This window comes from Augochlora pura, chromosome 10 (genome assembly GCF_028453695.1).
Source record: "Augochlora pura isolate Apur16 chromosome 10, APUR_v2.2.1, whole genome shotgun sequence".
In the NCBI taxonomy this organism is placed as follows: domain Eukaryota; kingdom Metazoa; phylum Arthropoda; class Insecta; order Hymenoptera; family Halictidae; genus Augochlora; species Augochlora pura.
Genome location: NC_135781.1, coordinates 21,862,554 through 21,877,054, shown reverse-complemented (window position 1 = coordinate 21,877,054; position 14,501 = coordinate 21,862,554). Strand labels below are relative to the sequence as shown.

The 14,501-nt window shown below is 34.0% G+C and overlaps 1 protein-coding gene across 16 annotated transcripts in view; it reads left to right on the top strand.

Annotated features, from left to right (window-relative positions):
• Nucleotides 1-14,501, top strand: part of Patronin (calmodulin-regulated spectrin-associated protein patronin) — a 97,174-nt gene that overhangs the window by 53,452 nt on the left and 29,221 nt on the right. For all 16 annotated transcript variants that reach the window (XM_078193260.1, XM_078193270.1, XM_078193268.1 and 13 more), the window contains one exon: nucleotides 9,911-10,006. In XM_078193260.1, coding sequence (XP_078049386.1) covers nucleotides 9,911-10,006 — 96 coding nt within the window. The remainder of the gene's footprint in view (nucleotides 1-9,910; nucleotides 10,007-14,501) is intronic.

Genomic DNA, 14,501 nt, shown 5'->3' with positions numbered 1-14,501 from the left:
TTCGCGAAACAATATTTTCAGATTCTTATTTATAGGATTTACGATAGATGATAGGAAAGGAACAGAATTTCTTGTAGAAACAAAATTATTTTTAGTGTTATTCCGTTCGACCACTAAAATTGATTGATTTGTTTGGTTTCATAAAAATGGCATGACTGAATCTATTTAAAGTTTTCGATATTTTAATTATAATGTATGCTTGCACTAAGGAATGTGTTCAATCTTTTTCTACAAACGAATCTTCGTAATTCCAATAATTTCGCATTAAAAAATGTAAAACCAGTTATTATAACGAGCATGGCAGATTTAGCGTTAAAACCTGTTTAAAATAGAATTCTAGAATTTCGAGAAGTTTGTGTTTTTAAATGCCGAATTTATCTTTACGAACAGATCCACAAGATTTATTTAAGTGATATGTTAGAAAGTAATAAATTTGGTTAATTCTAGCATGTATAATTGTTTCATACTTGTAGAGATTGTTCCTTTCATTCAATGTATTTTAAATCAGTCTGGAATTATTCTAAACAAATACATGAAAGATTACAAAAATTTATGTAGTAAATTCACACGACAGTTAATAAATGCAAAATTTCTACGAGCGATTATGGTTATTTGTCATGGCAACCAAATAGAGCTTGAAAGTAAAATGCTGTTAATATGAGGTTTTATAATATTACATCATTTTTCGAGGTAATTCTATGGTAGCATGGTATATTAACGGTATTCCGAGACAACGCGTGCTGGAAGTTACCGTGAGCCGACTAGAATGCAATTTATTATGTATACCGGTTCGATGCAATGAAATGCGACACGCCGGTAATCGCATCTTTACTATCCTCTTACGGATAAGGTTATGCTACGATTAGTGCCGTCTTATTTCCGATCCCAACCGCGCCTAACATGTTCACGTGGTCTGGGTAGCACGGATCAACTTTGTCACACTTGAAATGTTGCTTAAATTCAGATAGTAATATTTAACGCTAAAGTCAGATTTGTGTTGCTATGAGACTACCTAAAATTTAGTTAACAAACTTTTTTCTTCACATTTGCACGTGTTTTAATAAACTCTACAATTTGTTTGCGCGAACAAGTCAAGATTGGACTTGGTATAATAAGATTAATTGTATTCGCGAAAAAGGTATCTAAATTAGTAGTTCCTACTTCACGACCTTTTGCCAGCAAATTACAAAATAAATGATATAAAATTCTAAAATACTTTTCTGCTATATAAAATTCTTAAAAATTTAGATTAGCTAGATGAAGCCTAGAGTATTTAATAAGCACATACATACATATTTTGTTATAAAAGTTCTGTCTAAATGTTTGTGTATACTTTAATAAACTTTACAGATTTATTGACAAAGGAGACACAGAAATTGAATTTGCTGTAGGCAATCAATCGTTTTCACGGTAAAAATTGGTTTTTGATAGAATATTTACTGCAGGTACGTCCGCAATATTGCAACTATGAAGAAAACGTAAAAGATAACAAATTGTGTGTTCGAATAATAACATAGTCAAGACCATCTCTTCCCTTTTCTTTTTTTTTTTTAAATTAGCAGCTTTTAAAGTTTAAACTACGTCGCTGTTCTATTGAACGAAGTAATAGATTATGTAGGTTCTAAAAAATTTAAATGTAAAAGACATTGCATTACTCTCTTGCATACAAGAAAAATTGTTTCAAATTTAGCACCAAATTTTTCGTTTTTACATTATTTATTTGCTGTGAGAAATTACAATTGAATTACTCTAGAAATTATAATTCAATGTAATTGGTGATTACAATTTAAATATTGTTCGTATGTACTAAGTAATTAAATTTCATCAATTATGAGTTATGATCTAATTGAATTAATATTAAAAATTGCCACGTAATTGAATTACAATTACGATTTAAGAAATGAAAACATGATAGGTGTAAGTGTAAGTACTGTATTTGATTCACCGTGGCGATTAAAATAATTGGCGAATGCATTTACTGAAATCGCTGCAGTTATTTGAACTACTGTGTAATTGAAATATGCGAGTAAATTGCGAAATTAAATTAATACAACTATAGTTGGTTATACCTACCAGAGTGAGATAGGATAAGGAGGAATGGAATAAACATTCCGCGTGTAGTATGCGTACCGTTTTATTTGAAGCAGTAGTAGCTGTATACTCGAATATGCCGTATCGCGAGCTTTTCTGTCGTGTGTGATTTCGGCGACTGGAACTCCTGACAAGCGAAAACCCGTGCATCCGAGAGAACTCATATCAATACAAATGGACACACACGCGTGTTTCCTCATTTTGTCCGTTATATATATATATATATATGTTTCAACATTAGTTGAGTCTCATTATGCAAGGGATATCCGAGTAGCCAACGGTAGCTAATTATAGTGGAGTATTTCTCGTTCGCTTTATGGAAATCACTGGAACAGCCGCGGGGAATTCGGGCGTCCAGCAGCTAGCAACTGTGAAACGTGGCACGCTCTGCCGCAAACCAGACATCTCCTTCAATAATTTCGAAACGGACGAAATCTGCTTTAAAAAGCGCATCCACTTTCATTCCGATTCGTGTCAAGATACACTTTGAGCGTTCAGGAATGACGCTGAAACGAGTGCGCGCACGCGGATGCACGTATACGCCGACGAGGATCGCCGGCGAGAGTGCCAACACCCATTTTAATAATTTCTAAAGAAGAAACTTTGATATTGAAAGTTTGTGATAGGTCGAAACGATTCATGGCGTGCCCTCATTTGGTTGTTAATGGGATCGCGAAGCTTTTCCTATGGGAAATTATTAAACACACTGGTTTATTTACAGTGGATCACGCAAGTTAGAGCTTTATTCCAATTATTATAAATAAATATGCTCATGCACAAATAGGCCCGAATGAATTCTCTTTAGTTCGAATATTTTATTCGAACACTTTACTATTATATCTCTTTATTGGAATAATAATGTATTATTTAAAATCTGCTGCAATTATTTGATGAAATATATAACTATATCGTGCAACTGATGTTTCTATGTCTGTTTCCATGTCTTGCAACTGATGCAGACAATTTCTCTTTTGCATACAAATCCGCAATCTATTGATAATTTTTTCGTAGCTGAAAAATACATTAAGTCAAATAAAATTAAACTTTGCTAACTAAATATAAGCTTGGACCTGAGTTTTATACATTTTTGACGGCTTCATTCGCCGAGGACACACGGTAATCCTCGGTCTGTTCGTCGGAGATCATCGAACCGAATCTTGCGTCCCGATGGGATCGATCAAGCTTGACTCTCTCTCTCTCTCTCCCTCGTTCTCTCTTTCCGCGTGTTCCTAACGCAATACTCCGTGTCGTATAACTACATACTAGTTGTTAGCGATGACATAGCTTCTTTTTATAGACGCACGTATACGCGCGTAATGCACGCGTCCGCGCTCACCTTTTTCCGCGTGCTGATTGGCGTCTGCCCGAGCTCAGACGCAATCTTCTCGCTTATGTGTTCGCAAATGATGCATCACGGGATCCGAGGGATATCCTGGTCTCTCAGTGATTGGTATTTAAAATTCCCTCTGTCATCGGGAAGCGGGGAACCGAACGAAAAGAAGTGTAACGAAATTAAGATTGTACAGTTTCTAAATACGTCGGATTCTGGGGCAGAAAGTACACAAAAGCGGTAGAAAACATTTCCTAACTGAAATTATATATCTAGGTGCATACGTATCTTTATTATACATATATGTAGCGTTATTAACAATTAATAAGTTAATAGAGAATCAGTTCTTTTACAACATTTATAACAAAAGATATAATTACAAAATACGAATATTGATTGCACAAGTATAAAATAAAATAACTTATGAATGAGTAATTCACAAATAATGTACAATAAATTATCAACAAATGTAGAGCACGTTAAGAGTAACTTACTACAAACTTAATATTTCTATGTTTCATCTTCTATAATTTGTAAAATGAAGTTCAGATTAATTGATGATTATCTGATTCACTGATAGAACAATAGACACGATCACCTAGTTGCAGTTAATTGTTCTTACATGTTTATTGTACGTAATGACGTTAATTAAATTATTGAATTTTACTAAATGTGACATAAAAATTGGGAATGAAAACAAAGATACTAAATGACATATATGTAAGCCCACAAAAATGAATATTAATAAATGAAATTTGTTGAAATACATGTATGCATAACACACTGATTCCCATCAGCAATTAACCGAGATTTGCCGTGCATTTTCCTGCAGTGTAAAATTTGTCGATCACCGCGTCGTCGATGCGACAAGAAGCACGTGGACTGTAAAGAGATAGTAATTACAGAGAATGATCGATCGTAAAACAAGACAGTAGTGGCTCGCGATGATATTAAATATTGACAAGGCGGTGTTAACCGACGTTGCGATTAAACGCCTAAGAAAGCAACGCGAAAATAACAGAGTGAATGAATCCGCGATTGCGGAGCACGGGCGACACGTAAGTTGAAAAGGAACAAATGAGTTTAGCCGAAAAAGAACAATATGTTTTACATGTTATTGTTGTATATTAATAGCTATCATCGCGATGAAAATTTGAATCTTATTTTTCTTTCAAATACAGTGATACTGTGAATTAAAGAATCTGAGGAAATTCAGTAACTATAGTGACAGCTACCATGAAAATATGAATAATGTAATACCAGAATACTAGTGAATGGAATCGATACTAACGATTGTCAGGCAATAATTGAGTGAGTTAGAATCATAGCGACGTAAGTCACTTTTTCGTAAATTTTGACTTATGCCTGAAAACGTAATCTATCCATGTCGAAGTGTTAAAATGGCAAGAATGAAATAAATTATAAAATTTCTATGAATTAACTTTACTCTAAATTTTGTAAAAAGAATTACATTTACAGATATGTACATTGAGTTTAAGCTCACATAACGGTGGCTTGTTAAAAAGACCACGTTACTATGTTCTAAACTTTCCTTTGGACTGAAAACGTATTTGTACGGAAAAACGAATTATCGATTTTTGTTTTGCAATTCAAATTTCGGGAAAGAGTGTAACAGGCCACGGGCACCTTGACACGTGTTGGAGAATTTTTCCTGATTTTTTGCTTGAAGATCGTGTTTAAAAATTCGCTTTTCATCTGGTTAGAATAAAAGTTGTGAGGGAGATTCAAGGAAATGCAGATTTCTAATAGAAAACCACTAAAGCTAACGAGGGCAAAACTCGGGACTAACGAGAATAAAAATTAGAAGTAACGAAAAACTTGCTTTGTCATTTAAAAGGACACTCATTGTAAAAATAAAATAAAAATGCTGCGAGACCTTGCTAGTTTTTACGTTTCCTCGTATTTCAAAAAATTTATGCGTAATGCGTACTAATGTTAAGATTCCATTAAAATTTCGTACAAGTTTTAGTATGATGTAAGCTTGAACTGAGAAAATCATATAGAAATTCACTATGAAAAGATTTTCGTAATTCCAATAATTATCAAACAGTAATCTGACTTATTAATTTTTGTCATAAATGCATATAATTCGTAATCTAGTCATTATACTTATACTATTTTCAATCAAATATGGTTTCTAATATTGCTAATTATGTAATGTTGTAAATAATAATGTAAATAATAAAAAAATGCTGGAAAGTTATGAAGACAAGGTTTGAGTATTTTCAAAAAGAATTCAAGACAGCTTTATCGTTTTTAGCTTGTCGCTCGAGTTAATCATCGATTTGAAGAATAGCCGACACTTTTGGTCACTCTATACCTTTGTCCGGCTTGTTGACAGCGCAGGAGACTTGTGCAAATACATACTTAGCTGCACCTTTCACAGACAGCTTTGGTCCTCTCGATTGAAACATAAGGACACTGCTTCAAATCTTCATAGATCACATTTATCTCAAAAATTTCTGTACAATTTAGTGACTCAAACGAAACTAAGAATTCGTGGATAATTTTATGTGACAAGGAATAATGAATGCAGAAAGACAACAAACATTAACGACGACTGAAGAAAATATTTGCAGCACTTATTCTTTTTTACATCATGCATTCAAACATAACAAATGGTGCAAGTAAATGGGAGTCAAAGAAGTCGATTTTAGGATAACGAAGGATGAATTAAAAATTCTGTAACATGCGACAAGATAAAAAATTCTTACAGTCTCGTAAAATAATAAAAAGAAAACGAATAGAATATTACATGAAATATGATCTAGTAACATTAAATATTTCTAGCAAAAGATTGATTGACACAGCGGAGCAACTATTTCGTTGCTTTCAATCATTTTTCCCCTCCTTTCGGTGTCACAACTCAGATTCCTTTTCCTGCGGGAATATCACGAGCAAATCTCCTTGGAATTTCATTTGGTAACGGCATATGCATTTTCATGGTTTATTTAACAGCCTCGCAATTTCATACGAAACTGATCAATTCAGCGGAATTGCACGCGTTTCGCTTTACCAAGCCCCGTCTACGTCAAACGCAACATTTTTAAAGGAATATCCGATGGTAATCCACACTTACCATCACCTATTAATTAATTTGTATAAAGTTCTGGGACATTTTACCAACTAAAATACTATTTAGCATAATATTTAATTTTCTGCAGTTTTCATTTACATCGTGATTACCTGTTCGCTTTCCAGGGCGAGAATCGTTCGTTAACAATGTTTATGCAAAATAGAAATTTTGTAATACAATTGTACAAAACAGAATTAAAGAAAATTTCATTTCTTGTTTTAGTAGTTTCAATAAATGGAAAATAATGCGAGAATATCACTGAATTTTTCTAAGACCTTTACTGATTCGTATTTCGCTTATCTATTACTGCCATAAATGCATACAATTTGCTGCCTATTTATGAAGGTCACAACATCGACATTACTTAAATTTTTTTGCAATTTTTATATTAGTTTATGTTCCATTGAATGAGCTTGATAATTTCTGGAGCAACTATTTTCATAATTTCAATAATTCTCGAATAAAAATAATCGATTCGGTCAGTACACCGATGATGGTATAGTCAGTGTTAAAATGACACATGTCACATTTTTTTTGTTTAAAAATTGTTGAAATTAATAATGGAGAACAATCAGCATAATTTGTTTGTATTGTATAATTTGAAGACAGTATTCCGTATATTTATAGTTAGTTGTGAACGTCTTATGATGTGGAGACATTGTTCTCTCTGCTTATCGATTTTCTGCCTTCCCACATTATATGATACGTCCACGTGTTATATTAAATTCATTTACATAAAACACTCTACTTAAATCCCAAAACCTTTTCACTACCAAAGATTCTTTCATAGGAAATGATTGAACAGACTTTTTATCTCAAGCATATATTATAACTAAAAATGACGGCACGTCTAATTGAATAAAGTCTTATCATTCTTATAAAGAAGATACGTCAGCCATTTCTAGTGTTCAGTAAATTTAGTATTAATAACGAATTTGATTCGTTGTTTTTATACGACATGCAAAGGGTAAATGCTCTTTTACTTTTTAATTAAGCAAATGTATATACATGCATGTATGATATACATGTATGTACATCTGAAAACATTTAACTATTTAACATATCAAAGTTCTACTATTGTGATGTTCGTGTTACGTGGAACTTTTTATAATAATTTCAATATTGTATGCAGATAAAACTATATTACAACTGTACTAAAATTATATGACCGAAGTTTGAATCGAATTCGGTAGCAGATATGAAAGATATAAAGTGCTTCTTATCGCCGTATGTTTCACGAACGTGCAATCTATCTGAACTTCTTTTCTGCATTACACTCGCTTTCTCAAAAACTGAATTCAAAAGAGTATAAATTCAATTTCCAACTTTAATAAAATTCCCAGAAGATATTTTTTTGTAGAACAATTTGATGTATAAAATGTTATATGTTCTATGCACAAAATTCTTTGTTAAAAATATTGTAAAAAGTTAGACAGTGTTTAAAGAATGTTTATATAGAAACTCTCCTTTAAACAAATTTGTTGAACAATTCGATTTGTTTTAAAATACATTATCCTGACTATAAAATACATTATACTTCTGCGGACCGCTGCACGCATACGAACAATGTATTTTTCGAAGGATCCATGATACAATTATCGCGGCCGGAGAAATATGGAACACGGCACCGGCGCAGCGTCGCGAACGAGCTAACCAAATGTTTAAACATGTTCCGGAATTTCGCCCAGTCTTTTTCCCCGGAGTCGTCTCGGGGGATGGTGGTGCATCGAATATTGAAAACGTTTGAGACCGTTCGGGCCTTTTCACCGTGCCAACGTCCCCTTGAATCGTTTATGCTCCATACTTGATTATCTAACCTCTCTGACATTTTTTACACACTTATCACCGATTCAAATTCTCTACCTTCATGTTTCTATTAGCCGTCTGCAAATTTTTATGTATTTATCTCACTCGTACATATTGGCATTACAAGAACACGCGTGTATCAATAAAAATGGTGCAATGACAAACTATTAAATTTTACTCAAATGTTAACGATATCTAAAATGTCTTAACTGCTGTCGTTAAAGTTTCTCAAGTGTAACTTAGCCATTAAAAAAAAAAAAAAAATTCCGGACTTCCGGAGATACTAAACATACATATCATCGAAGAAAGTTTATCGTGCGCTTTCCACTTTAATACTACCATTTCGAATTACTTAAACGGGTCTAGTTTGCAAAATCCGGTATTGTAAACGCGATGGCCGTCTGTTCCGAACGATGACGAGTGTACAACAATGGCAGTGTCGGTCGATAACAATGATTGGCTGGACTTCGTTGACCCCCTTAGCTTCGCTCACGTGCCGGGGGCCTCGCCCAAATGTTATAAATTGCCGTTTTTCCCAACGAAAATACCTGAGCAGCTTCGTGACCGGCTGGCGCCGTAATCGAGGCTGTTATCGTAATTAAACTTGAAAAAGCGGCTGTCTCTTAATTAATTAAACCAACTTCTCTAAGGGGAATGCAACCAAGGTCGTGCTCGACGGGAAACCTCGTTCAGATTTTTCCGCGATTTTTATTCCAATGCACTTTATCCACTTTTAATGGGTAAATGCCGTTGACGTTCAGCAGATTGTTCATTTTCCCTTTGATAATATTATTTCTGCATACAGAGTGTTGTGCAAAAAAAGAGTATGTATCGTTTAATATGAATTCACCTTTCCATGATTGGATAAAATAATTCTATTAAAATTTTCGCAGGATTAGTTCATTACACAATTTCTAAACAAATATTTCTAAAAATTGCAGTTGATTTGAATGATAATCTTTTATCATCATTTATCATTTCAGCCAATTACGATTTTTTCAAAAATTCTCTTAGACATTATCTAACAAACTAGTCTTTTTAACAAAAAATTCGTTTATTCCAATTCTAAAGGGCGTGTACTCACTTTTGTTCACCACTGTGCTTAGACAAGAAATTCAATATTTCATTATTACTATCATAATTGTATTTGTCGTTGTATTGCAATTGTTCCTGTATTTACAATCGGAATAGGTGTATACAAAAAGATGCTAGGTGTTTTGCGGTTTTAGGCATGGGATAGCAGCTCTCGAATATTTTAGTAACAATAAGGCATGAAGAAGCGTCTCGAGTGGCTAGCAAAGAGGCTCGTCTCATTGTTCGATCGAAGGCGGCGTGATAAAAATCGACGGTTCGTGATCGCCAGTCGATGATTTTATAGGCGGGAAAGTGTTGTCGAGACATCTGCAGTGCTTTCAAAGCAGGCCACTTCGACAGAAATATTTTATAAATAAGTGGGTGATTTTTGGGAATCTGTTGCGAGAAACTTTACTCCGCTGCCGTGAAACCTGAAGGGTTTATTCCTCGTATCTTCGTTACTGATTTGAAAGATTGTCAATGATTAATTTGTTTATTTTTTATTGTTCCAGGCCAAACAACGTGCCTCCGTAAAATGGCTCCTGTCGAAGGCGTACAACAACCGAGTGCCCGAAAACCTTCGAGAGCCATATTATGTTGACCATGAGGTATGTAACGTATGGTTATTTTACCTTTGGATGATAAAATTATAAAATCTGTGGATAACAATTGAGACCCATGAAAAATGTGTAGAAACTTTGAACAAAGCTTTGGGTTTACGTTAACATCGTGGAAGCTATAACCAGAGCTTACGAAAGAATTGTAGAAGCTACACACAACAATGAATAATAATTAGGTCCTACGAACAAATTTCTAGAATCTATGCATAACAATTAGGATCTATGACAAACTTGTAGGTGCTGTGGACAACACTTAGGATTTGCAAAGAAGTTGTGGGAGTTATCAATGAACTTGTGAATATAGGAACAAATTATAAAAGTTACAAACAAAAGTTACGGACTTACGCAAAGATTGAAGAAACTGCGAGAAAGGTTTGAAGCCTTCAAAAAATTGTAGAAACAATGAACAAAGTTTCGCAGCTACAGGAAATGTTTCAAGCACTTTAGAATTCTCGTATCGATGTTCTATAAACTCAATTAACTTGAAAGTTATCGGGTTGTTGCTGAAATAGAAGAAATATACGAAATATAGATAACTGCGGTGCGATGTAATGAGTAAGTAGTTATTGGTGCAAAATTTCATTATAACAGACTGACCATTGAGATCCCCTACAAAATTCAAGAATGTAACGTCATCTTTGGATGGAAGTTTAATTCCGCTGAGTGTGCTTTTCTTTAATGGAGAGAAGGTACGTATCATTCTTTGGTAGAAGAATGTCGAGAGGATCGGGAGTCGCTTAAAGGGGCGGCTTCCTCAACTTTTTAAAGCATCCTGGAAACTCTTTTGTGGCACACGTGGTTATTTAACGACGGAGGAGAGAACCGGTTTCATCGTGGATAGCATACAAAGTTGCTGGGCGTTTGCTCGGGCGATGCTAATAAACTTTTCTGAAAAGAATTCTCGCCGAAAGACGATAACGAGCACGGGAAATTCTGGGAAGCTTCCTCGGAAATAATGAGAAACGTATGCGAAAATATCACCGATCGAAACCTACAAACATTCGCATTCTGTGCCAACCATTTATACATCAATCGATACAATATACCATACATAACGTTATTTACATTTTGTAGGCGCAGTGCTTCCGTTTTCCCTCGTTGATGAAAGGACGAGGTTCACAATAGCTTTTCTTAAAAGATGTCGAATTTCGTTCCATAAAAATTGAATCTTTGAGCACTGACTAAAATGAGAATGTGTCGTAGAAGAAATATCATTTAGATTATATTACTTGCACTTACATTATATTATAAATTGTATAAAGATTAAGGCAGATCAGACTGTTCATAAATATCACAAATTAAATACCTTGGTGTGACTGTGATACGGTATATTAGTTTAGTATTTGATTAGTTTATTCGTAGAATTTATTTGAAATTTTATTCGAAACGTTATTCGACTAATGTTACGTATAAAATTTTATTCGAAACGTTATTCGACTAATGTTACGTATAAAATTTTATTCGAAACGTTATTCGAAGAAAAATGGTGGTTTAATACATTTGAAAAGTTATCAGAATAGAACTTTATTCAAATAATTTATTATGTTCGAAGTGCAATTCGAATAAAATTTGATGTAATAATTACATAAAATTTGTGAAATTCAAAGTTTAGTAAAACGGAACACGGTGTAATGGTGTTACCACTTAGCTACCATCATTATAATGGCTTTTCTCGATGTCAACATTTTAAAGGGTGCGCCACTTCGTATACTGACATACTTTTACCCGCATTTAAAACCTAGCACAACATTATGCATACTGCCATCCATAAGTATTTGAAGACTTGGTGGAATCTTCTCGAAAGTTTCATTTTACGAGACGGTATTAGAGAAGAAATGTGAATTATACTGTAATATCATTAAGTCATATTGTTTACGAGATGTAATCTCACTTTTTAATAATCTTGACAATTTCGAATCCTTAATAGTTTCATCTTCGTTAACTGACTATTAAAGTACTCGTTCCACATCACCGTGTAATTAACTCTCCGCCAACGTTATGGGTTTTTGCTAACGGTTGGCATTACGGGTTTTTTAGTCGCGCAAATTAGCTTCTATTGTTTCTCGCTATAAAACGATCTGAAAAATTCTCAGTTATTGACCGAGGTTCCCAATTTACTGTGAAAAGGTTAGTTAAATGAAATATTTAGTGTCTAAATTTAAAAGTTTTAGACGATTCGTAATGCCAGTAAAGGGTTAAAATAATATATTAGTTCGTAAGATTTTATGTACGGCTTTCTAAATATAGTATTTGTTATTCAATACAGTAGACTCTCGGATGACACGAATTCTTATATCTTATCAAAGGTTGCCATACATAATTAAAGGTTTCTGTACGTATAACTGGCTGTAAGTATAATGAGAAGAAAATATGTCAAAACAAGCAAGCTAATTCTACTGGAGCGTTAGAACGTAACTTCAGATGATTCAGACAGTGACTAACGACCTAGATTAGAAAAGTGTTTTCCGGTTTCATTCAACCCTTAATCGTGTTGTTAATTATTGTTCCAGTAAATATTACGTATTTCCAAATTGGTGAGTGCAAGTAAATTTACGTTGAAACATTTCAAACTTTCTGAATTAATAGAGGATTACATGAATTTTTAATTAATTACAATAACGTATATTAATGATGAATTATTCAAATTTGTGCGTGGCCACTATAATTCGGTTAATGGTTAACTAATTATAACTACACAATGAATTTGTTAAATCGCCTCTTTCGTTGTTTTTATATGGAACAGAATGCTTCGTACATAGATGCTGGCGATATTATTTGCGTTCTAACAGGACAATTTTCGCATAATACGATTTACTATAACACGATTTCGTACAACTGGTAATCCATTGTTGCGTTATACAATGGGAAGTTACTGCATTGACTATGTATGTTCGTACGAGACAAAAACTATGAGTACAGTTTCATTGGAAAGTTTTGAATGAAATAACCATTTATTTAATATTTTATGGCAAAGTCGTAAGTGTGCAAGTACTCTTGCACAGTAATGTATACTGGGTTCATTTTTACACACGACGTATAAGAATAGAACTGTTTTTCTTATTATTTTTAGTTAACTGTAATTTTGTTGACACATGTAATGGAAAGCAGGGTTCGAAATAAACAGGAAACTTTCGTTGTGGACAGAGCTCGCACCCACCTATTGGCTACAAATGCCATCGTGGAATAAATATTTTTAAATCTGTATGTTAAAAGTTTCACAAAACCATATTCTTTTAGAAACATTTATTTAAAAGATCCCTATAAAAGTGAACGAAACACTTAAATTATTGTGCACATGTTAGATTTATATAATAATATCATTCTTTGCAACACACACTACTTGTGGTCTTCTAAAATCGTTGAAAAGCAACTGATCTTGTGAAGACACAGAAAATTTGTGTTTTGCTTGATGTGTATTTATGCAAAAGTTCCGGAACTTCATCGAACCTTGGTAAAAAGTAATAAACACTAATTTCGATTCTAATTCGTTTTATTTTCAAAGAATGTTCCCCCGGGCTTACATCGAATGGTATTATATCTAATACCATTTTTGTAGGTTGTACTTTGCAGTAAATGAAAGTTTGAGCCAGATTGAAAAATAATTAACGGGGCAAACCGAATCTGCAAATTTATTTACGAAAATGGGTAAGCTCGCACAAACATCCGTGTTCGCTGATGACGTCGAAGCAAAGAAAAACCGTGTTACGCCATTACGGCATCGTAACCGCACCTTATGTTCCTCGCACAGCGTATGTATACGCGGAAGCATCGGTTGTCGTCGTTGATCCGGTTAAACCAATCAAATTACCCAGCGATAGGTCCTCGTTCGACCTGTTTTACCTCGACAGTAAATCATGGAGTCGCTGTGACGAACGTTCCTCGGTGTTTTTCGTTTCGCGACGTCCCGACATGTATTTGATCAAGGATCTATTTTTCGTTTTGCCGTGCGCATCGCAGGATTCTGGTTCCGGTGACTCGAAACGCGCGAGGTCGATCGCAGAGGAGAATTTGTTTAATGTACGTCGACGGCGCAAGGTGAAACCTGTGAATTTCACTGCAAAAATTGCTAGAGTACCAGGCTTTGACGTTATTTAACTTTTTGCGCACGAGCGGCGATTCTAAAGCGACAGTAAAATTTGTTGCGCCACGTTCCAAAATAATGTTGAGAGCATCGGATACGTTTCTTCAATTTTTATTTGATTCCAAAAGAATCGTTGAGAAGATTTATAAGCTTTTTACACGTAGTTGAAATATTAATAATAAAATATTAATGAATGTACGATGAAGTATAATAATGATAATGGTTTGTCGGTTTTACTAAAAAAATCTCAAAAATTATTCTTCGGACCGATTTGTTCCACAGATTGTCTACGAATCAAGTTTTGGTCTTAAAAAAATTGATGAAGTTTGTAAAACGTCGGGAAAAGGTTAAAAAAAATCTCGGCAAGTGCATCGATACCGTATAAACTCAGTTAACTTTATT